We start from the raw sequence: 25,319 nt of genomic DNA on the forward strand, positions 1-25,319 counted from the left end.
TCCCCCGGGGCAGGGCAGGGCAGATACCAGCCTGCTACCTGTCAGCCTTCTCTCCTCTCCTCCTCAACACTCCTTAACACATCTTAATTGGCCTGTCTTCCTACCTATGCCCTCTCATAATTACCTCTCATTTTCCTACCCCAAGCAGGAACTAACACAGGACAACCTGGGCGTTGTTCCAGGGCACACACATCCAAGGGAGGGCCGGTTTGACTGTGGCTGACTGCTCACATTTTGCTACCAGGTTTGGGGGCCTGTGCCAGGAGGGCCACTTGAGATCTGAGGGGATGATGGGTATAAACCAGCGGGGACCTCTGGTTCTCCCCTCCCCAAATTTGTCCCATCTACTAGAATTTCTGGTCTTGGCCCTGTTCCCAATCCTCCTCCTCTCTTAGTCCTTAAATCTTTCCTTCTCATAGGGGTGAGAAGAGGGGAGAGGAGGAAAGATAAAGGGGGCAGAAGAGAGAAGACTCATTTGATTCATATAAACTCATACAACTTCTGATCTTTCTTAATCTTCTAGCTCCCAGGGCCATAGGCCAAGCCCCACCCCTATTTTACAGCTGAGGACCAGGAGGCCCAAGGAGGGGAAGGGAATAACCCAAGGTCCCCCAGTGAGGGAACCTGCACATGGAGCCAGACTTCTTGAATTCCAGGCCAGGGACGAGTTTTTTGGGCTGTCCTAGGAAAGCAGGGAAGAAAAGCAGTCTATGAATAATGAGGAGAAAAGATGGGGGCTGAACTTATGTCACAAGGTCCTTTTGTAGATTTTGGGCACCTTCCTCCAGTTCTCACCCTCGAACACCTCCCCCCTCCCCAATCTTCTTCCTAATGGAAAATCATTGACATCTGGAACTAGGAGATCCAGCTTCGAATTCTGACTCTGCTACTTATTAGGGGAGGGGCAAATTCAGCCCCAGTGTCTTTCTTTTTTTTAAGTACATTTTATTGATGCCTTTTGTTTTTGGCATCACAACCATTTCTGGATATGCCTTCCCACCTACACAAAGAAAAGCAGGCAGGCAGGACTAACAGACACAGTGTAGGCAACATTTCACACACATAGGTCCCCCCCTCTCTAGCAAAAAGAGGGAGGTACTTCCTCATCTTTTCTCCAGAAAGTCTCAATCTCTGCCTTTGTAAAAGAGACTGATGACAGGCATATAAAGCACCTCATAGGGCTGTGGGAAAGGCAGCATTTTGCAAACTTCAAAGCTCTTTAGAAATGGGAGCATTTTCCATATTATTATTGTAAACATTATATCACTACTCTCCTCTCTCTTCTCCCCACTCCTATTTGAGTGAGATGTCCCTTAAATAGGACTTGATGGGTATCTTTTCTTTGGTCAGGGAGGGAAAATGGGATCTGACTGCCTGGGATGGACTAGCCCTGGGATATTATGGGATCCAGGTGTACCTTTCCCTCATGCCCCAGATTGGAGCAGAGCTCAGGAAACACATCCTGGCTGTAGCTTCATTCACTGACTTTAGCCCTTTTCCATTAGCTTCCTGAAAACCCTCCTGCTGTGTCAGTGCTCAGCCTAGAAGGGGTTAAACTAAGCCCTAGCAGTGGGCCCCTTCCCTCCCCTGGATCTGGTGGGAGAAGAGGAAGGGGGAAGGAGGGGATGGAGGAAGAGGAGGGGGAGGAGGAGGAGAAAGAAGGGGGAAGGGGGGGAGAAGGAGGAGATAGGAAAAGGAGGGAGGGAGGTGGGGGAGGAGGTGTGAAAGAGAAAGCAAAGGGAAGGTAGTAAGAAGGGAGAATGGGAGGTGGAACCTCGGAGCAGCTGTACCTCCCCTCTCCCATGACTTAGGATGCTCTGTGGACTCTCCTCTTGGATCCTCCTACACACAGACTTCAGGATCATTTTGCCTGGGCAGATGATGGGATAGGAAGGGGGATGGCCCTGGGGAAGCAGACCCTGCCAGCAAGCCCCTGCCCAAGGACTAGCCAGTACCTGGGAGCCCTGGGAGGCAGTATCTCCAAGGGCTGGGCTCTTTCCCTCCCCACATATCATTCTTCCTTGTTAGAAGATTCAGTCCCTCACAAATAAGTCTGATTCTGATCCAGCCCACCCCTTCACCTTCCTACACCCCCAAGCTCTAGTTTTAAAGGATCTTTTTCAGAAACTGAGGAAGTTGAGATTTTGCTGGGGTCATAAAGCAGCCAGGTTTTTATGTTACACACACACACACACACACACACACACACAAACACACACACACACACACACACACACACACACACACACACCCCTACCCCTACCCACACATCACAGATATTATCTCATGATAATAACAAATGTATGCATGGTATTTTACAATTTACAGGACAGTATTCTATCCTCTCTGTTTATCTGAGCCCGGTGAATGAGGTCCAGTAGCAGGTATCACCATTTTTCAGATGATAAGACTGAGGTCCAGATCAAAGAATCAAAGAATGTCAGAGCTGGGGGACAGGAGAAGGAACTTGGAGGGGCATTAGAAAACAGAATCCTGGTAATAACATTTATATTGCATGCTGTAGAGCAAAGTGCCTTACAAATACTATCTAATTTGTTGTCAGAGCTAGGAGAAATCCTTAGACCAGAGAATGATGGAGATGGGAGGGAAAGGTAGAAAATCAAAGCTGTAAAGCATCACAGATACATTATTATTGTCATTAGATGTAGCTGTAGTGTGTGTGTGTGTGTCTGTGTGTGTGTGTGTGTGTCTGTGTGTGTGTGTTGGAGTGGGTGGGAAGGTGGGATACGCTAAACTTGGCTGCTATATGCTGTTTTCCCCATCCCATGCTACCTCCTAAGTTAAGTGACTTGCCCAAGGTCACACTGAAACCAATTGTAGAAGCATGACTAGGTGTTTTTAGGTACCCACCAATTCCATGAAAATCAGTAAGACCATGGTTTGGCAGCCAAAAAAATCAATCTCAGCCCTTCATTGAGAGGATCACAGAAAGCATCCTGCTTGGCCAGACCCCCTCTGGAGTTCTTGGTTCAGTGATGGGAGTCACACGTTAAGAAGAACATTGATAAACTGGAGAGTGTCTGGAGGAAGGCAACCAGAATGTGGAAAGGCCTTGAATTCATGTCCTAGGTGGCTCAGATGAAGGAACTAGGGATGTTTAACCTAGGAAAGATTGAAGGCTGACATTAAAGTCATTTTAAGTACTTAAAAGGTTATCTTGTGGGTATAGTACTAAACTCTAAGGGCAGACACAGTATAAAGGGGTTGAGGAAGCAAAGACAATTTTTTAAATGTAAACCCACCCACTCCCATACATCCTCCCAAGCCAACTTTCTAGCATAGAGTGCTGTCCCAAAATGGAATGGACTGTCTAAGGACATATGAGGTTCTGCCTCATTGGAGGCCTTCACAAAGAAGAGGGCTGATCATTTATCAGGTATATTGAAATGGAGATTCCTTGATCAGGTACCTTTAGGTACCTCCCAATTTTTAAATTCTCTGTTTTGATGACAAACGCAGGTTTCATCACTCCACTGTCTCATCTCCATATCTGGAGTGTAAGCTCCCCGAGGACAGTGGGGGACAGTGGGTAGAGATTTCTCCCTCTCCTTCATCCCCCAGGGTGCTTAACAGAGGGGTCTCAAGGAGCACCTGCTGGCCAGGTGGAAGTGGTAGGAAGTCTGGTCTTCAAGGAGGGCCCCTGGTCAGAGAGGGAAAAGTCTGGAAGGAGGCAGCCTGGGAAAAGCTGACCTTTCTTGAGTAACCTGATTCTCAAGAATGCATCCAAGCCATAGCACTCCCCATCAGCCCATCCCACACAGCTCACTCAAATACTCCCCATGACTCCAGCGAGGCTCCCTCTTTTCCTGCCCAGATTTGAGACCTTGGCCTTCCTGGCTTTTCTCAGCTCTAGTAGCCCCTACTTAAATGCTCCATCGAGGGTCTCTGATCTTATCAAAGTGGTTATTTCCTCCAACAATGCAGCTTTCAATCCGTCTACCCCTGCCCATCCTGTGATACTTCTTTCAACCTATAAGTCTAGTCCACTGCATGTGCTAAGATCCTCTCAATTTCTCTTGCAAGAAAGAAGATATTAGTGACGTCTACAGGCTGTCCAATGGTTCTCTTTTGCTCTGACACATGAGTGGCACATTTCTTTATCGATCTTGCATGTCTTTGATACCATCCTTCACAACACTCTTCCCTTATCTTTCCCTCTTTGTAATATGTTGTAGCCTATTTACACCCTCCTTGTGCCTTTATGTTGCCTCCTGAGTCTTACTCTTTCTAGGTCTTTGAAGACTGGTATCCCATGTCCCATACTTAGACAACACCACCACCAGTGTAATATAGGTATTAATTAATAGGTTTATGTTTTAGGGAGACTTAAGGTCATTAAGAAACCTTTGAAATTTCTCGAAGTCTGCTCTCCTATTGCTCAAGTCCTGACCTGGGTCCACTTGCAGTGTTGGTCCAAGAATTACACACTGATGGACAAGCTCTATAGGCCATCCATCCAACTACCTATCATAAACTGAACAAAAGGCACTCTTCAGCCCTTGAAGTTCAGAAGAGTTTGACCTAACTCACTGCAACGGTAGAAACAATCAATAGGCTGAGAGTAAATTGGGAGAACTAGGATCTAGTCCCAGCTAGACCTTTTCTTAGTTGTATGACTATGAAGAAATCATTTCTTTTCTGTGGGATTTGGGATTCTCCTGGGGATAATAACCCTGTTGTGCCTGCGTCACACGGAAAGAAACGAAAACAAGCAAGTATTTATTATGGTGCTAAGTTTTGGGAATATTAATATAGGCAGAAAGACAGTCTGTGTCCTCGAGAAACTTACATTCTAATGGGGCAACACAGCATGTAAAGAGAAGCCAATGGGCAGTACATAGAGTACCCACAGGGAATATGGTAATGAAGACAGTCAGAAGCACAGCCAGGAAAGAAATGAAACATGGCCAGCTAGAGCCAGGGCTCAAATGGAAAATTGCAAAAGAACTCATCAACAAGAGAAGAGGACCAGCATGGCAGAGAGATGTTCTAGGGTGGGAGGAAATAATTAAGAATGTGCTTTGTAAATTGCGGACTACCATAGAGGTGGTGTTTGTCCTTCAGTTTTGAAGAGGACCAATGACATTATGAGGTGATATCTTGATTTTCAAGTGAATTAAAAGGGGTAGAATTGCCCAGAGTCATCAGCTTTACTCTCTATTCCAGAGTCATTGGAAGTGCAGTGGCAGGACAAAAGTCAGGATGACTGGAGGTGGCCTGGGATGCAATGGATGATCTTAGCATAGTGTCAACAGGTTTCCTCAATGAGGGTGTTTTCACAATGGAATGGCAGATCCTTGAGGTCAAGAACTGGTCTGCATTTTTCTTCATATCCCCAGTCCTTTAACACTTCTAATCAGCTCAGCTTCTAATGCCCTAGACTGCTTTTCCACCTCTGTCCCAGTGGCCTTCTCATAATGGAAATACCTCTAGCCCATCAGCCTCCTACTCCTCCTCTTTTGATTGGTGAGTTCCTTACCTTCATCTGAAGAAGCCCTCACGACAACCATGCTTCAGCTATCCTGGCTCAGCCCCTGACTCCCTGGACTAGGTAGGTTTTTACCTCTGACTTATTGGTCTTCTCACCTCCCTTTCTGGGTTGTAATTATTAGAATATAAGCTCCCTGGGGGAAGGGACTATCTTTTTTTTTTAATTTCTATTTGTATCTCCAGTTTTTAGCACAGTGCCTGGAGTGTAGCAAGTACTTAACAAAGTGCTTTCTTTATTACCCCAATACTACCTGATACCTACTAGGCCCCGGTGGTGCCCTTCACACATACATTTCCCCAACTCCTGAATGTCTTCTCACGTTATTGCCCCATGTCCCATTCTTTTCTTTTGGTAGATCTCCACAGAGGACCTGCCCAGTGGACTAGAGACCTTCTTCTCTTTTTTAAATATATTTATTCTTACAACATTTGTTATCTCTCCCTTCCATTGCCCCCCATGTGAAGAATAATAAAAGAAAAAAGAAAATTCTCAAAACAAATATGCATAATCCAGCAAAACAAATGTGCATGTTGGCAACATCCAAAAATGTATGCTCCATTCTGCCTTTAGGTCCCTCCTCTCTCTGGAGGAGGTAGGCGGGGTGTTTCACCTTTTGCCTTCTGACCTCCCCGTTTATCGCTTCATTGATCTGAGATCTCAAATCCTTCAAAGTTATTTTTCCCTATAATGTTGTTGTCTTTATACAGACCATTCTCCTAGCTCTCCCTTCACCCTGCATTCATTTATAGATGTCCTCCTCCAGCTTCCTCTGCTCCAAAACATTTTGTCATTTTTTTATGGAGCAATCATATTCCATTATATTTATATATTACAGTTTGTTAGTCATTCCTCTATAGGTGGGTACCCCTTTAGTTTCCAGGGTTTTTTTGGCTACTATGCAAAAAGCTGCTATAAATGCTTTTTACACATGAACATTTTTCTTTTTTATTTGATCTCTACATTATAAACTTATTTTTTTTAATTTTTAAAAATTGCTTATTTATTTACTTCCAATTTTCAACATTCATTTTCGCAAAATTTTGAGTTCCAAATTTTCTCCCAATCTCTCCCTTCCCCCACCCCAAAATTCTGTGCATTCTGATTACCCCTTCCTCCAATCTGCCCTCCCTTCTAACATACCTCCCTTCCCTTATCCCCATCTTCTCTCTTGTCTTGTAGGGCAAGATAAATTTCTATACTCCATTACCTGTATTTCTTATTTCCCAGTTGTATGCAAAAATAATTCTCAACACTCATTCCCTAAAACTTTGAATTCCAACTTCTCTTCCTTCCTCCCTCCCCACCCATCTCCCCAAGAAGGCAAGCAATTCAATATAGGCCATATCTGTGTAGTTTTGCAAATGACTTCCATAATAGTCATGTTGTGTAAGACTAACTATATTTTCCTCTATCCTATCCTGACTCCCATTTATTCTATTCTCTCTTTTGAACTTGTCCTTCCTCAAAAGTATTTACTTCTAATTACTCCCTCCTCCTATTTGCCCTCCCTTCTATCATTCCCCCACCCCACTTGTCCCCTTCTCCCCTACTTTCCTGTAGTGTAAGCTAGATTTCTATACCAAATTGAGTGAGCATGTTATTCTCTCCTTAAGCCAAATGTGATGAGAGTAAGCTTCACTTTTCCCCTCTCATCTCTACTCTTTTCTCCTCCATTGAAAAAACTTTTTCTTGCCTCTTTTATGAGAGATAATTTGCCCCATTCCATTTCTCTCTTTCTCCTCCCAATATATTCCTCTCTCACCCCTTAATTTTATTTTTTTAGATATCATCCCTTCTTATTCAACTCACCCTGTGCTCTCTGTCTATATGTGTGTGTGTGTATGTGTATGTGTGTGTGTATAATCCCTCCCACTACCCAAATACTGAGAAAAGCCTCAAGAGTTACAAATATTATCTTTCCCTATAGGCATGTAAACAGTTCAACTTTAGAAAGAACTTTATGATTTCTCTTTCCTGTTTACCTTTTCAGGCTTCTCTTGATTCTTGTGTTTGAAGGTCAAATTTTCTCTTCAGTTCTGGTCTTTTCATCGAGAATGCTTTAAAGTCCTCTATATCATTGAATGACCATTTTTTCCCCTGAAGTATTATACTCAGTTTTTCTGGATAGGTGATTCTTGGTTTTAGTCCTAGTTCCTTTGACTTCTGGAATATCCTATTCCAAGTCCTTTGACCCCTTAATGTAGAACCTGCCAGATCCTGTGTTATCCTGATTTTATTTCCACAATACTAGAATTGTTTCTTTCTAGCTGCTTGCAATATTTTCTCCTTCACCTGGGAACTCTGGCATTTGGCTACAATATTCCTAGGAGTTTCTCTTTTCAGATCTCTTCCAGGAGGTGATTGGTGGATTCTTTCAATATTTATTTTGCCCTCTGATGTCTAGGCTCTTTCTTTGATTATGGCTTTCAAGTAGTCCTATAATTTTTAAATTGCCTCTCCTGGATCTGTTTTCCAGGTCAATTGTTTTTCCAATGAGATATTTCACATTATCTTCTATTTTTTATTCTTTTGGTTTTGTCTTGTAATTTCTTGGTTTCTCATAAAGTCATTTGCTTCCATGTGCTTCATTCTGATTTTTAAAAAAATTATTTTCTTCAGTGAGCTTTTGAACCTCCTTTCCCATTTGGCTAATTCTGCTTTTTAAAGCACTCTTCACCTTATTGGTTTTTTGGACCTCTTTTGCCAATTTGAGTTAGCCTATATTTAAAGGTGTTATTTTCTTCAGCATTTTCTCGGGTCTCCTTCAGCAAACGGTTGACTGGCTTTTCATGATTTTCTTGCATTGCTCTCATTTCTCTTCCCAATTTTCCCTCCACCTCTCTTACTTCATTTTCAAAATCCTTTTTGAGCTCTTCCATGGCCTGAGACCATTGCACATATATCTTGGAGGCCTCTGATGGAAAGCCTTGTTCTTCCTCATCTGAAAGGATAGAAGGAAATAGCTATTCACCAAGAAAGTAACCTTCTTTAGTCTTATTTTTTCCCCTTTTTTGGGGCATTTTCCTAGTCAGTTACTTGACTTTTGAGTCCTTTGTCAAGAGGGGGGTATACTCTGGGGACCTGTAAGTTCTCCGTTCCTCCAAAGTGGCACAATGAAGAGAGAGGAGCTTACTCCTTGCCTGGCCTGCACACTATTTGGGGAGCTATGAAAGCTTTTCTGCCCAGGATCTGTGAGTAGAATTCCCTTTCCAGAGCCTTCACCAGCTCCACTCAGGACTGAGACTCAGATCAGTGGCTCAATTCCCCCCAGGGTCTTTAGGCAGAGGGCTCAAAAAATGGACACTGCTGTTGTTGCCATTGCTGCTGTTGCTGTCTCCTCCTCCTTCACTGCTGTAGCCGCCTGGGGCCTGGGTTAGGGAAGGACCCTATTCCCTTGTCACCCAGTTTAAAAAGCTTTCTCACTGACCTTTGAAGCTGTCTTTGGCAATTGTGGTTTGAGGAATCTGAGAACCTTCACTGCTGCTGGGGATTCCACCCCCAAGGCCCGTTCTGGGTCCTATTCCTGCTGCACCATGCCTCGGCCCATGCCAGGCTGCACTTTGATCAGCTCTGTGCAGTAGACCTTTCCTGTTGGCCTTCCAGGTTACCTGGGGCTGGAAATCTCTTTCGCTATATCATTTTGTGGCTTCTGCTGCTTTAGAATTTGTTTAGAGTCATTTTTTACAGATATTTTATGGGCTGTGGGGGAAGAGCTAGAGTATGTGCATCTTTCTACTCCACCATCTTGGCTCCTCTGCATTATAAACTTAGGCGTGCTATCATTAGGTCAAAAGGTATACAGTTTGGTGACTTTTGGGGCCTGGTTCCAACTATTAAGTCTTCCTTAGTGTATGCTTATGAACTGATTTTTTTAAAAAAAACAAGTCAAAGATTTTGCATTTATCTCTATTAAAATTCACCAATTCTTGAGCCCATCAATGTTGATTCAATCAATGTTGATTTTGACATACTATCTGTAAATTATCCCTTCTAGCTTTGTCTGACCTATACATTTTTAATAATAATAATAACTGGCACTTATATAGTATTTTCAGGTTTACAAAGCATTTTACAAAGATTATCTCATTTTATCTTCACAATAACTCTTTGAGGTAGGTACTGCTATTATCTCCATTTTATAAATAAGGAAACTAAGATGGAGGATAACTGACTTGCCCAGGGTCACACGGCTAATAAGTGTCTGAGGCAAAATTTGTATTCAAGTCTTCGCGAGTCCTGAGCAGTAGTTACTGTACTTCCTACAAGCCTTTTAGCAGATGTCTACATAATTCAAGATCCTCATCATTCTATACTAGTTTGGTGATCCATATAAGTTTCTAGATTTTGACCCAGGAAGGTCCTCCAAGTCTCTCATTTTAGAGATGAAGATTGGCCCAAGGTCAGAGTTAGTGAGGGCTTTGGCTGGATTTGAACCCAGACCCTCTAATTCCAAATCCAGAGCTTATTTCATTGTTCTCCTCATCTATTCCCTCCTTCTGTCCTGGTGGTCTGTGGTATATTCTGAGGACAATGTTGCTTCTCTTTCTATCTCCAGTTATCTTCATCCAAATCTTCTCTACCATGCTTATTCCCTCCATTTCCTAGATTTTCTCTAAAGTGAGAATTATCTTAATTTTCTGATATATGATACTTTTCCATCTTTCACCACTGTTCACATTTATGGATCTCATCCCACCAAATCTCAATGATCCCAATCAAGGCAACTCCATATTTTGTGCATTTATAGAGAGGTAACTGAAGCCAAGGGTTTTGTCATAGTTTCCTTTCCTGATTTTTGAATTCTCTGAATTTCCAAGTGGTTATACTTGTGTTCTTCTTTTGTTGTAGTTATGATATATGAGAACTAGTGTGATATATACACACATAAACATGTATATATATGCACATAAAAATATAGCTAGTGTAATCCATATATAGTATATATATATATATATATACATACATACACACATCTATAACTATATATATAAATGTATCTTCTCATCTATCGTCTATCCAGTCAGCCATCTATCCATCCTATCTATCTATCTATCTATCTATCTATCTATCTATCTATCTATCTATCTATCTATCTATCTATCTATCTATCTATCTACCTACCTACCTACCTACCTACCTACCTACCTACCTATCTATCTATCTATCTATCTATCTATCTATCTATCTATCTATCTATCTATCTATCTATCTATCTATCTATCTATCTATCTATCCATCCATCCATCCATCCATCCATCCATCCATCCATCCATCCATCTATCTATCTATCTATCTATCCATCTATCCATTTATCCATCTATACAGCTAGGTGGTACAGTATACAGAGTGCTGAGTCTGAAGAAGATTCATCTTTGTTGAGTTCAAATCTGGCCTCAGACTCTTACTGGCTGTATGACCCCTGGCAAGTCACATGCCCATTTGCCTCAGTTTCCCCATCTGTAAAATGAGCTGGTGAAGGAAATGGAAAACCACTCCAGTACCTTTGCCAAATGAGGTCATGAAGAGTTGAACACAAATGCAACAACCCCAACTATATATGTGGGGGAACACATGGGCTCTACTTATGTTCTCCTTTCTAACCTCAACTTTTTTGATTATATTTGTGAAACTCTGGGTAAATATGTTGTTACTAACTCTAGGACAGTAAACACCCCATCACTAGCCATGAGCCTATTATTACTATATTTTTAATAATGGTTCAGAAATTCCTAATCTTTTATCTTTTAAATCCATTATCATTTAAACCAGTTGATCACTATCCAAATCTGACTTTTTCTGCTGAAACCCTTGGAAGTCATCATGTGTAAAACACCAGCAGTATCCAAAGGACATCATCTTCTTGTCCAAGATTTCATTCCTGCTGACACTATGTTTTGTGCCCTGGAGATCACCAGAAGTGAGTAATAGTTAGCCAATGAATAAATATTGTTGTAGTAGTAGCAGTAGTGATAGTATTAGTAGCAATAACTAACATTTATATAGTGCCTATGATGTATCAGGCACTGTGCTAAGCCCTTTACAAACATTATCTCAAGTGATCATCACAACAACTCTTGGAAGTAGGTGCTATTATCCCCATCTTACAGATGAGGAAACTGAGGCAGACAGATTAAGTCCCTTACCCAGGATCATACAGCTAGTAACTGTCTGAGGCTGGATTTGAGCTCAGGACTTTCTGACTCCAAGTCCAACACTTTATCAAATACCCCACCTAGCTGCTGGGCAGGTAGCTTAAGCTGAGATTTGATCTCCATTTTGTGAGGCTCCAAACTCAGTGCTTTTTTGTCCTATACCATGTTCATCTCTCTTTACTTTGTTTAAAAAAAAGGCACATTTCATGTCACTGTCACTTCCCAGTGATTGCTCCTTGCCATCCCTTCCATCCCCAAAAAACCTTCCTTTGTATAGTTAAGTACAGCTAAGTAAAGCAGGTCAACACATTTGACTGTGTTTAGCAACATGGGCTTCATTTCATAGCCATGGTCTACTATCTATCTACTGAGAAGACAGAGGCCTTCTTCACCTTCAGGTGTTATCCTTCAGGGACACCTTCAGGGACAATTGGTGACTCCAATTGGTCACTCTATTGATTCAAAGTCTGCTATCTTCCCATGCTCCTTTCCTTGCATGATTGTGGTCCTTATGTAACTTGATTGCCTGGTTTTTGCTTAACACCCTTTGCATCAGTTCAGACTAATCCTCTAAAATTTCTCTGAAGTCCTCACTTTCATTATTCCTTCTAGCTTGACAATACCCCATTATTTTACCATATCTCTATTTGTTTGGCCATCCTTCCATCAAAGGGTCCTCTCTGTTTCCTGTTCTCTTTTATTACAAAAAGTGCAATAATAAAACGTTTTTGTAGCTATAGGACTTTCCCTTTTGTCTTTGGTTGCTTTGGAGTGTGCCCTCAGGAGGAGGATCAGTGAGTCAACCTAAGTGGAGGTACCCATCTTCAGGGGCTTCTACTTTCTTCTTCCCCCTTGGAATCTTTTCATTCTCCTTTGGGTCTCCCCAGGTAGGGATTCTTTGGAAACTGTGGTGTTCCATAACTGATCATCATGCCATGTCATAAAAGGAATCTTAGTGTGAAAAAGAGGTAGTTAAGAAACATAAGGCATAATTATGAATATTACTGTGATTATTAGCAGGCAGAAAGATGTAATAGAGCAGGATTTAGAGTCAGAATTTCGGCAGCTAGGTGGCACAACGGATAGAGAACTGGATTTGGAATTCAGAAGACCTGAGTTCAAATTTGGCCTCATACACTGTGTGACCACAGGCAAGTCACTTAACTTCTCTGTGTCTCAGTTCCCTCATCTGTAAAATGGATGTAATAATTACACCTACCTCCCAGGATTGCTGTAAAGGTCAAGTGAGGTCGTATTTGTAAAGTACTTTGCAAACCTTAAAGCACTGTATAAATGCTTTATTTATTATTATTATTATCAGAAGTCAGAAGATCTGGGTTCAACTCATGTTCAATATATACTTATTCATAACACTTAATAATTTAATAAATTCTTGTTCAATAAATACTTATCTAGGGCCTACCTAGTGCAGATCAGGTGCAAAAGAGATATTTAGATACATCCCTGCTTTTACGGAACTAATAGTCTACTTGGGGGAAAGACACAAACAGATAACTGTAATATATAATATTATAACACACAATAACAAGTGTGTTAGAATGGTTCATAACAAGTCCTATAGGAAGTCTGAGGATATTCAAGCCCTTGTCTTATGGCCCAAAGGCCTGGATTGGAATCTTGTCTCTGCTGTAACTTCTTCTTTTATAAGCCTCAGTTTCCTCATCTGTAAAATGGGGGTGATATACCTGTACTGCTGACCTCATAAAGTTTTTGTGGGGAAAGCTTTGTAAATGTTATAGTGCTATAGAAATAGGAACCATTACTATTATTCTTTTAGCATTTCATTTATTTTAATTTATTTTAATATTAATTTTGAGCTCCAAATTCCCTCCTTTCCTCCAGCCTCTCTCCCATTCATTGAGAAGAATCCATTATTTTTACTAGAATCACCAGTCACATTAGCCCTCCCCCTCCCCTTTCCATCTTCTCTCCCTATCCCCCCAGAACAACCTTAGGAAGAGGGAAGAGGGGGCTCTTGAACGCTTAGGGGTTTAGCCAGGAACGTCTGACCCCGTCTCACCCCCTGTATATCCTGCTTCCAGGATCTGGCTTTGTAGAAACATAGCTGATGAGGCATTCCTGCCTCCCTACTGAGAAGAGCGGGAAGCAGATCGCCTGAGTTGAGCCTGGGATCAGATTGCAGTTACCCGGACTGAATGAGGTTAATTTCACCGAGATTGCTGCCCCATGGACAGGTCTGGAGGAGATGTGGGGATTCCTGGTCTCCCTTTCTTAGGGATGAAAGTTCCCCAACATACACGCAGCTCCCTTCTGCCCTCCCTACACTTTGCAACAGGTATTCCACACCAGATCAGTGGAAGCAAGAAAGATGCATTCCCACCAAACCTGAGGAATTCTCTGGGCAAAATCTCTGCCCAGGTCAGCAACTACAGGGACCCAGAGGCAGATAGAATGCCTTAGAGTGTCAGAGGTGAGAGGGCCTTAAGAACACACAATGTCAGAGCTGGGAGGGTCCTTAGAACACAGGATGTCAGAGCTGAGAGGTCCCTTAGAACCTAGGATATCAGAGCTGAGAGGGCCCTAAGAAGGTACAATGTCAGAGCTGGGAGAGCTCTTAGAACCCAGGATGTCAAGGACTGGGAGGGCTCTTAGGACACAGGATGTCAGAGCTTACAACAGAATGGAAGAGTTGAGGGGGATCTTAGGGCATAGCAGGTCAGAAGTAAGAGAGCCCTGAGAACACAGAACACAAAATATAGACTCTTAGGGCTGGAAATCAATTAATCATTAAACAAATATTTGTTAAGGCAACCTTTGTGACAGGTGCTGGGGATAGAAGGACAAAAACTGTACTAAGACAAAAACTGAATTAAGGAGCATGGAACCTAGTACATTGAATGTCAAACTCCAAGGGCCCTGAGAACACAGCCCAGAAAAGGTGAGAGGTGGACAAGCCAAAGGAACATAAAATATACATCAGAGCTACAAGAGATTGGAGAGTAGAGAACAGAATATTAGAGCTGTGATAGCCTCCAGAATATTGAACATAGGAGAGAAATGGAAAACGTTCAGACCTAGGACACCAGTGACAGATGATAGGTGGTCTGAGAACATAGTAGAATTTCAATCTTAGAGGGCAGGGCCCCTTCTGGATTTGGAGGTGAGGGGAATGGTGGAGTCTCCTGGTTCTTCAAAGAACTATTTTCCATTTGCCCTGAGGGAAAGAATGTATCATGGCTCAGTGTGGAGAATCAGGCGTCTAAGGGTGAGACACAAAGAGAGCAAGCTTCTTTTCCCATCTCTGCCACCTGATGTGGGACATTGGACAAGTCCCTCTTGGGACTTGTTTTGATGTCTGTAAATTAAGGGTAGTTTGGATGAGAAAATATGAATGACAGTTATCTGTAAGACTCAGGGCTTTCTCTGTGACAACTATGAAACTGGGAATACCCCCCCTTAGTGTTTTATTTTCCACATATTTTCTACTATATTAATAGATTTTGCACATGCCTTCTCCTCTTACAGAATATAAGCCCCTTGAGGGCAGGCATGGTTTCATTTTTGTCTTTGTTGCTCTAAAACTTAGCTAGTGCCTGTCCCAAAGTAGGACCTTAATAAATGTTGACTTTTATTTCCTCCATTTTACATGTAGTACCCCCTTGGGAATGCATGATAGAAGGACCCTCCTCCTCAATCCCTCCCTTCAGAGCAGGTATAGATATCTTGATTCTCTCCTGGTGATTTAGTAATAGTGACCCAGACAACTAGGTGGCACAGTGGATAGAACACTGGATCTGGAACTATGAAAGCCTGAGTTCAAATCCAGTCTCAGACACTTATTAGGTGTATATGGCTTGAGCAAGTCATTTATCTTCTGTTTGCCTCATTTTCCCTCACCTGTGAGATGGGGGTGACAATACCTTTCTCCCAAGGTTGTTGTGAGGACCCAATGAGAAAATATTTGTAAAAAGCACTTAACATAGTACCTGGCACATAGTAGGCACTAGATAACTTAATTGGCTAAGCTCCATGAATATACTAAAACCTGCCCTGAAGACTTTTCTTCCTTGGTGACTTTCAGGTATAAGAACATTCTCTGGGTGGTCAGGGAAGGGGGGTGTAAGAATATCATCGGAGCCAGGGGAAGAGATGCTCTTTTCCTCCTCTCTTCCCTGCCTCCCCCAGCCTGGTAGGCAAGCCTGTGTCTGGGATGATGCTGCCTTTTGTCTTTTTTGGTATAGGGTCTTGCGAGATTGTGAATAGGTGTCTTCCTCACCTCTCACCCCTGCCTAGATGAATAGCCAGGTACAAACGGTTACTGAGTCACTTATATCAACAACATTGGCAGTAGCAGAAGTAGTGGCAGACCTGCCAAGAGGGCAAGTCTCCTAATCACAAAGACAGAAGAAAGTCACTGAAAGAGCCCATCCAGTGCCGAGAAGGCTAGACACAGAGAATGAGTAGCTCCACTGTGAACGTCCCAATGAGGCTGGAATATTAGCTTCTCACTTGTAGTCAACCATTGTGCTCGATACATTGTAGCTCCGTTTTCTACATGTGGAAATAAATCTGCTTGTTCTATACCTGATCCACATTTGTATTCTAGGTATCTTTTAAAATTTCTCACCCAACCCCATCGCTGCTAGGGAGGTCCCCTTAGCCTAGAGTCCCAAAATGAATTGTCCCTCAGGGAATCAGAGTACTTGGGGAGCCTAGTTCTCATATCGAAGAGATAGTGGTGCTGGGAATCCTTTTCTCACTTGGCAGAGTCCCCAGCAAGTTCAATTCAGGGTGAGGAATCAGTGATGGGGAGGGTTACTCCCTTTCTCAGTGGGGCTAGTTCTTTTCAGAACATGGCATTTCAGTTGATGGATCAATCAAGTGCTGGGTAGGGTCAAGCAGCTTGGGTCAGGGCTGGCTCCTCTTCCAACTCAGGTATTGGTTCTGGACAGTTTCTGCTACTGATCCTGGTAGCTGGGGGAACCTCTGATGGTTCTTACTATGTTTTGGAGCTCATAAGGTCATCTATAACCTAATCTAACACATACATAACCATACATCACACAGCTTGTGGCTGACCCTCCTATCCCTGGCAACTCTCAGCAAAAGTCCTGAGGAAGAGAGTACAAATCCTTTCGTATTTGAACTCTATGGCCAGTCCTGCTATTACATTCGTATATGCAAAATAAATACAGGTAATTTTTTGGGGGGGGAGGGAACACTAGCAGCTGAGATCAGGAAATACTTCATGCAGATGATGGCTTTTGGACTGTGAAGGAAACTAGAGACAGAAATACATCCCAAACAACTGGAACAGCCTTCCAATAGAACGGGGGGAGATGGAGTGGTGTGTGCTAGGAACATAGAGAAGGCCCAGGTGTCTGGGCATGAAGGTTGAGAAGGGGAGTGATGCATAAGGCCCCTTCCAGCTGACAGTCTGTAACTCTCCATTCCTTGTATGTGGGGACAAGTGAAGGAGCAAGAAGGGGAAAGGCTGGAGAGTGGGGGCTGGGTATCTCCATAAGAGACCTTGGTCTGGCTCTGGGCCCAGAACCCTCTGGGCTGGCCTGGGCCTGGGGCCAACAGCTCAGGGGAAGAGTTGATCTGCAGGTTAGTTCAGAACATAAACATCGCTGGTCTGGGCAGGAACCAGCTTGTAGGATTCCCTGGCTTCGTGGTTGGTGAAATTCTTATGAACTCTGAGCTGCTATGGATTCTCCTTCTCCCCAGGCCCTCCATGCATCCTTCCCCGATGGAGAAAAGACACTGTGACAGACACACAGACAGAACCCCAGCCAGACACACATAATCGAACACAGACACAACCCACCCAAACCACCAGACCTCTACCCCACATACATCCCTAAACTGAGGCAGACATAGGTGTTAACAACAACAATCACGGCTCACATTTGTGGAAGATGTACAATCATAACCTTGGAACTGCAAGTCCAACCTTTCCCATTTTATGGATGAGGAGACTGAGGTGAAGTGTTTTGCTTAGGTCACATAGGGTGCGAACCAGTTCTGACTCCACATTTCATATGCTTTCCGCTCCCACTTTTAAGGCTTATAAAACACGTTCCGCATTATATCATTTAATGTATACAAAAACCCTGTTGAGTGGGTGAGTATTCTAGGTATCACTACTGCTGTTTCGGGCAGGTAGGTGGCACAGTGGATAGAACACTAACCCTGCAGTCAGGAGAACCTCAGTTCAAATCTGACATCAGACACTTACTAGCTGTGTGACCCTGGGCAAGTCACTTGCCCCTTTTTGCTTCTATTTCTTCATCTATAAAATGAACTGGAGAAGAAAATGGCAAACCATGCCTCTATCTTTACCAAGAAAACCCCAAATAGGGGTCACATGGCTGAAAAAACAACTGAACAACACATTGCCCTTTTACAGGTAAGGAGACCAAAGGCCTGAGAGCACGTGATTTAGCAGTAGTCACCCAGTTAATTGTAGGCAGGAGGTAGGATTTGATCTCAGGTACTTTCTGACTGAACTTCCTTCAGTTTTTCTAATACTCCAAGCTGCAAGCCCCTATCACTTTCTACCTGAGTCATCTTAGGTAAGTCACCTGACCTCAGTTTCCTCATTTGTAAAATGGAGGGGGTTGGGCTTTACAACTTCTAAGGTCCCTTCTAACTCTAAGAAACTGTAAGACAATCACCCAAGGCCAAACACATACAGACATACTCACATGTACAGGTATACACAAAAAAAGTATGGACATAACCAAAGATGACAGCTATCCACAGAGATGTACCCAGATACAAAAACTCACAGACACAGGCATACAACCGCAAACACTGCCAGAGCCAATACCTAATCATACCCCAAAACACCCACAGAGGCCCTCTGCTCCTAGGAGTCCAGAGGGGGAAAACCACCCACCCTCCTGAGGTTTATTCCCAAACTAGTTAAACCTCATTTCTAAATTGAGCCTCTAACTGTGAAGCCTTAACCCCTCCCTGTCTGGTCTGATCATTCAAGCCTCAGTTGGCAGGGGAGAAGGGGTAGGTGATGGAAGAGGAAGAGGAAAGGGTGGGGTCTGAACTCCACTGCCTGATGTAGCTCCCAGGGCTTCAGGTTGCCCCTTGGGGTCAGCCTGTGATCATCAGATTTAGAGATAGGAGGGACCGGAGGTCTAGTCCAGCCCTCTCATTTCAGACATGTGAAAACTGAGACCAAGAGTGGGGAAGGAACTGGCCCAAGGTCACGCTGATGGTTAGTGTTTGAGATGGGAGACAAACCCAGGTTTTCTGAACCCCAAACCTTGGACATTTCTATCCTTATATTTCATTCCTTTTTTCTCTGAAATTAACCTGGAAGCTTCAAGATCCTCCCTCAGGACCAAGGTCCTGCTTCAGAAATTGGGGTCTTCTCAGAGGCCTCCTAATGGTCCCTCAGAAAGTGAAGATGGGGCTGAGGGGCCATGAGGGGAAGAAAATGCAGGCAGAGCCCAGCCCCACCGATCTGTCATCAGACTCTTCAGATCTCTGCCTCTTCACTCCAGCTCTCACCTCTACAAGTCCCTAATTTGGCTTCTCAGTCCCTCCTTTCTCATTCCTTGCCCCCACCCCACCCCCAACTCCTGCAGATGGCAGGCTCCTGGACCTCCCCCACCCCACCCGTACCCCTAGAATCTCTTACTCTCCAAATGCCAAATCCTGACCTCTCCATTTCATCCTCTCTCTTCTGTCCTCAGCTCCCACTCCCCTGGACCATCTGTCTCTGCCCCCCTACCCCAGCCCCATTTATAGGGTCATAGGATTTAGTGCTGGAAAGGACCTGTCTTGTCTGCCCTTCTCAGTTTACAGATGAGGAAACTGAGACCCAGAAAGGCAAAATAACTTGCCCAAGGTTATAGAACTGGCTGTGTCTGAGCTGGGATTAAAATTCAGGTCTTCTGACTTCAACCTCACTGCTCTCACTACCACCCCAAATTACTTCTCCTTTTGCTATCCAGGGGCTCCTATCTTATCTATCTTCACCCATCTATGGGGTTCCCTCCTACAAAAGCCCCTCTACCCCCTCAATGCTCCTCCTCCACTCATAAACTTGCCTATGGGTGTGACTGTATGTGTGGATTTGATTCGATCTGAGTGAGTGTGTGGGTGACAGTGTGGACGTGGGAGTGTGTGTTTAGAGTGGTGCTTTTGAAACTGGAGAGGAAAGAGCTTTCCAAGTTCCCCAAGAGTATTTTATTTCTGCTCTTTAAGTTAACACTTTAGAGTCTAAAGGGCTCCCCACCTCCACTTTCCCCTAGAAGCCTCCCTCACCTCCCCCAGAGCAGGGAAATTTCCAGGCCTTTCTCCTTCACCACCAGAGGGTGGGGAGGGCTGGCAGACTAAGCCCCATGTAGTGGGGGGAGAGAAGGACATCAGCTCCCCACCCCCTTGAGTTCACAGTGTCCTAGCCCGGTGCCAGCTGCCAGGATCCAGATGGGCTTGGCCCTCAGGGCTGGGGCTGGGGCCAAGACAGGGGGTGGAGTGGGGGCTGAGGCCCTATGGAGCCAGGCGAAGAAGCCAGCAGCCCCTCTATGGAGACATCTCTGTTGGTACCCCCTCTCCCAGCCCCACCTCTATTGATAGCAGCCAACCTCTCTGCCCCTGAGCCCCTATCAGGGAGACCTGACTTACCCAGAGCAACCAGCTCTTTGATGTTGTGGCAGTGGGAGGCTGGGCAGTGTCTGCTTTCTATGCCAGGCCCTGGGCTCCACCTGGCTAGCCCAAGGGCCCCTCTTAGCTCCCTACCTCCCACAGGGCTAGTTTCTATGGTTTCAGTTCCCCTGCCTGGTATAAGCTAAGCGGAGGAGGCCCCTTGGGCCAAGGGTTAAAGCCACTCTCCCAGTACCCCAAACACTGCCTTCCTTTTTCCCTCTGGGTGTGGGGTGGCTCCTCTCACCTCCCACTGGCTGCAACTATAATAATGATGATGATAATAATAAGGGCTGCCACGATGGTGACGCTGTTTTATCCTGTCAGTCCAGAGAGCTGGGGGCAGACCTAACAGCTGGACTCTGAGGGGGTTCTCCCCTCCAAAACAAAGTAGCTTGGGGAGGGGGTGCCCGTCCAGATAGGCCAGGGATCCTTGACTTTTTTTGTCACGAGCTTTGATTATAGAACTTTGTTATAGAGCTGGCTGAGTGCCTCAGCACGTTGTTCTGTTCTGTGGACCTTTTCTCAGAATAATGTTTGTCGCCCATTTTCTTAATGGAAGGAAATGCTACAGTTCAGTCAGAGATTAATGAAAATAAAAATCTAATTCTTTTGAAGTTCAAGGACTCTTTTAGGGTCTGGACCAAGGCTTAGAACTTCTAAGCTAAGACACTGAGGGATAGAGGCCCCGGTGCCACCCCACAGTCTCCTGCCCCAGAGATGATGAGGAGGGGGTGTAATGCTCCCGGTGCTGGGGCCAAAAAGGGGCTCAGCCTTGGGGAAGGCTGGATGGGAGCCCAGGAAGGTGTGTATATTGTGTGTGCGTGTATGGGGGAGGGGGAGTGCCCAGACGTGGCTGGTCCAGGATAGACTTGGGAGCTGCCAAGGGACATCACGCCACTGCGGGTGGGGTGCCCCAAGGGTGACGTTCAGTGGGTGGTGGTGGGGGCGGTCCCAGAGCCAGCCCGAGGAGGGGCTCTAGGGTCCAGCTCAGAGCAACTCCCTTTGTGCCTATAAATAGGGCCTGACGTGCTCCGGTGCCGAGGCCAGCTCGGCTCCAGAAAATACCACGTGACCGTACCCCCTTCTTTTCCTCCCTCCCTCCCCGGGGGGCCCCGCCCCCATGACATCAACCCACAAGGCCGCGCGCTGTTGTGCAGTTTACAGAGCGTCACCGGGACAACCGGAGCTGGGGGGGGGGGGGGGTGGAGGATGGGGGTGGGTCGGAGAGGTTGGAGAGGGAGGCCGCGAGGGGGGTTGGGGGTGGCCGGCTGCCCTGCCCCCTATGTAAATGAGGGGGGGGCCTGAGGGAGACGTCATCTGCATCCAATGGGGAGCGGGTGAAGTGAGCTCATCGGAGCTGGCCGAGGGTATAAGATGCCGGAGCTGGGGACTGCGCGGGCAACGGCCTCCCGAACCCAGACACCCGAGAAGGTGGGGGGTAGGCGTAGGCGGGGACGAGGATAAAGATAAGGTCCCCGCGCGCGCACGCGCGCGTACCGTGGGGAGGGTCGTCCGCAGCTACCCCCACCAAGCAGCCAGTCCAATTTCGGGGAGGGGTTACTACAACTAGAGCGCAGCCGCTCGGAGGGAGCGTGTCCCGGGCTGGGGGAGCCGATCGAGCGAGTCCTCCCCCAGCCCCCTCCCCCGCCCGCTCCCCCTCCCTCCTCGCTTCCTCCGCCCCCGTCCCTCCCCCCCGGGGCCGTCCCTCCTCCCCTCCCGGCCCGCCCCTTACCCCCCTCCTCTCCCTCCTCCCCGGGGCCGCTGCGGGGGAGGAGGTGGAGAATGGAAACACCCTTCTACCATGATGATGTGTTAAGCAGCTTGAGCGGCGGCAGCAGCACCAGCACTAGCGGCGGCGGTGGCGGCGGCGGCGGCGGCGGCGGCTTCGCCTCCTCCGGCCGCCTCTTTCCCCCGGCCGCGTCTCCCTTCGCCGGCGGCGGCGGCGGCAGCATGATGAAGAAGGACGGCCTCACCCTGAACCTCAGCGATCAGGTGGTGGCCACCCTGAAGGCCGCCCCGCCGCCGCCGCCCCACGGCGCCCACCACCTGCGCGGGGACGGCGGCGGCGGCAGCGGCGGAGCGGGCGGCGGAGCAGGCGGCGGGGCCGGAGCGTCGGCGGCCACGGAGGGACTGCTCACGTCGCCGGACCTGGGCCTGCTGAAGCTGGCGTCCCCGGAGCTGGAGCGCCTGATCATCCAGTCCAACGGGCTGGTGACCACGACCCCCACCAGCAGCCAGTTCCTGTACCCCAAGGTGGCGGCCAGCGAGGAGCAGGAGTTCGCCGAGGGCTTCGTCAAGGCCCTGGAGGACCTGCACAAACAGAACCAGCTGAGCGGCGCTGGCGGCGGCGGCGGCGGGGGCGGCGCGGGGCCGGCCGGGGCCGGAGGGCCGACGGGGGCAGCGGGCGGCTGTGCGCCCACGCCAGGCGGGGCGGGCGTGGAGCTGAGCGCGGGGCCCGCGGCCGCCGCGTCCCTGGCGCAGCCCGAACCGCCCGTCTACGCCAACCTGAGCAGCTACACGGGCTCGGCTAGCGCGCTGGGCGGCACCACGGTCAACTACAGCACGGAGACGGTGCCTTACCCGCCACCCCCTGCCGGCCTGGGACCCGGGCCCGGCCCCGGCCCTCCCCAGCCGCACCCCCGGTTGCAGGCGCTCAAGGACGAGCCGCAGATCGTGCCCGATGTGCCCAGCTTCGGCGAGAGTCCGCCGCTGTCACCCATCGACATGGACACCCAGGAGCGCATCAAGGCCGAGCGCAAGCGGCTGCGGAACCGCATCGCAGCCTCCAAGTGCCGCAAGCGGAAGCTGGAGCGGATCTCGCGGCTCGAGGAGAAGGTGAAGAGCCTCAAGAGCCAGAACACAGAGCTGGCGTCCACGGCCAACCTTCTACGCGAACAGGTGGCGCAGCTCAAGCAGAAGGTGCTCAGTCACGTCAACAGCGGCTGCCAGCTCCTGCCCCAGCACCAGGTGCCCGCGTACTGAGGGGGGCCGACAGCCTAAGCTTCCCCGAGGCCCAGGGTGCGGGACGGGGGTCCCGGGGCCACCCACTCATTGACTGGCGGAGTTCGAGAGCCCGGCTCGGGACTGCTTTTCCATCAGGGCGCATGCTCCAGCTGCTTTTCTCCCCCTAAACCTCGGGGGCCGGGACCAGACTCTCGGACAGAGCTCCGGCGTCTCCCGTGGGACTGCTCCGTAGGGCGCATGCCTGGCCCGGCCGACCCCTCTTTTTTGACCATCTTCTTACTTCCTGGGGCCAGGACCCTTCGACTGACCCCGGGCGCCTGGCTCGGGGCAAGAACTAATCCTTAGGGCTCACGCCTTTCCGGAGGCCCCAGGCTTCGAGCAGCCCGTGCGTACGCAGTCCCGGGCTCCAGCTGCTCCGACCCCCAGCGCTTCAGGCTCTCGACTCGCCCGATCCAGAGTGGTCCCCGGGCGGACTGCAGTGGACTCCGGGCGGCGCTACTGGACCTTTCAAGGAAACGGGATAGGGTGGGGGGCAAACTTAGGGAGTCTGGGCTTAGGGTTGGGGGCTCTAGCTGAGAGGGACCGTGGCGTGTACCAGGGTGAGACGAGCTCCCAGCCCCGGAGGTCTGAGCGCTGAAGACCGATCCCTTGTCCCCGGGCTGTCGCTGCTGGGGGGCTCCCCGCCCCCTGTTTACAAGCCCCGTGAGTTGCTTGGGCCGCTACCGTCTAGTCTGTCCGTCCGTCCCTTTTTCTACGCCCCCTCTCCCTCACCCCTATCGTGTTGTCCGGTTTGCACAAACCTGAGTCTCCCGCCCCCTTTGTACAAAGTGTAAATGTGACACTTACAGAATTTCAAGCTATTTTTTTTGTTTGAAGTGTTCGAATTGCCCTATTTATGTTTATACTGGGAACAACGTGGGGGGTGGGTTGGTTTTTTTTTTAAGAAGAAGCCCCCACCCCATCCATCCCCCTCCCCCCTTTTGCTATTACTCCACATTCCAGTATGTAATACTGTACTCTGACCTTCTGTTCAGTAAAGTATTGTTACCACGAGCTCAGGCTCCGCCTGCTTCTTCTTTTGGGGGAGGGACCTGGAGCCCCTCCCCACTGTTTCCCCTCCCCTCTGGTCCTAGGGCCGCAGCCCATTCCCTTCTTCCATCCTTCCTCCGGCCCTGCGACTCGGAGGGGTCAGGCTGGTGCTGGACCAATTCTGGTTCTCCCCGGGAAGTTGGAGCGCCGGGGTTCTTAAAACTCAGAATTTGTTCAGAGGACCCCTGGAGGGAGAACACTACTGGAGCTGGGACATCTGGCTGCAGGCAGGGTGGGGAAAGTACACCCCACTGACGTAAAGCACCGGGGGCTGCGGCTCTTAGTGGACCACCCCCATCCACAGCCCCTATGGTGGGGGGTGGGGTGGGGAACAGAGGCCCAGGCATGCCGGCCGGCCTGCGGGGCCCCTGGCAGGCAGCTTGCTGATTGGCAGAGCCCTGGACGCAATTTTAGAACCCGGAAACTTGGGGCCAGGACGTCCAGCCCTCCTGGAGTGTGGGTTTCCTGGGGGGGCCATGTAACTCCGGGTTGGGGGTGGGTTGCAGAGTCGGATTTCTTCCTTTCTCAAAGGCTGTAGACTCGTGTTCCTGAACAGAGGTTTTAGATAGAAAGCGAAAGTCCACCAACGCATAGCTATGGTGACTTAGCCATCAAATTGTGTTCTGCTGTCACCTAATAGAGATCATCTCCAACCCCGCCCCCCCCCAACTAGCTGCCCCGGATGATAATAGCTTACATGTGTATCTCACTTGGGCTTCAAGTGAGAGGACCTCACAGCCTTGGAAAAGAGCAAAGGATTTAAATGTGGAAGAAATCTTATCTAATTAAGACCTCTCATTTAAGTATGGGGGAACTGAGGACCAGAGAAAGGAATCTGTCCAGGGTCACAGAGTTGAGACTTAGCCTAACAACTCATTGAAGAAAATATTCCTTCACACCAACCCTGTAAGTTATGAAGTATAGACCAGACTTCGGGGAATTTTGCT

At 47.5% G+C, this 25,319-nt stretch overlaps 1 protein-coding gene and 1 long non-coding RNA gene across 2 annotated transcripts; both read left to right on the forward strand.

Moving 5' to 3' along the window:
- The first annotated feature begins 1,679 nt into the window (after positions 1–1,679).
- On the forward strand, positions 1,680–16,273 carry LOC140499787 (uncharacterized). The gene is made up of 3 exons (XR_011965540.1): positions 1,680–5,572; positions 11,282–11,429; positions 13,728–16,273. It is a non-coding gene; the product is annotated as an uncharacterized lncRNA (long non-coding RNA).
- A 5,305-nt stretch (positions 16,274–21,578) lies between these two features.
- Positions 21,579–24,336, forward strand: JUND (JunD proto-oncogene, AP-1 transcription factor subunit). The gene has a single exon (XM_072601654.1). The coding sequence runs from the start codon at positions 22,102–22,104 to the stop codon at positions 23,299–23,301; it is 1,200 nt and encodes a 399-aa protein (XP_072457755.1). The 5' UTR covers positions 21,579–22,101; the 3' UTR covers positions 23,302–24,336.
- The last annotated feature ends 983 nt before the right edge of the window (positions 24,337–25,319 follow it).

Source organism: Notamacropus eugenii, chromosome 4, assembly GCF_028372415.1.
Source record: "Notamacropus eugenii isolate mMacEug1 chromosome 4, mMacEug1.pri_v2, whole genome shotgun sequence".
Taxonomy (NCBI): domain Eukaryota; kingdom Metazoa; phylum Chordata; class Mammalia; order Diprotodontia; family Macropodidae; genus Notamacropus; species Notamacropus eugenii.

Bases quoted from the DNA above. Each gene is read 5' to 3' on its own strand.
- JUND (XM_072601654.1), top strand. From the start codon at position 22,102: ATGGAAACACCCTTCTACCATGATGATGTGTTAAGCAGCTTGAGCGGC.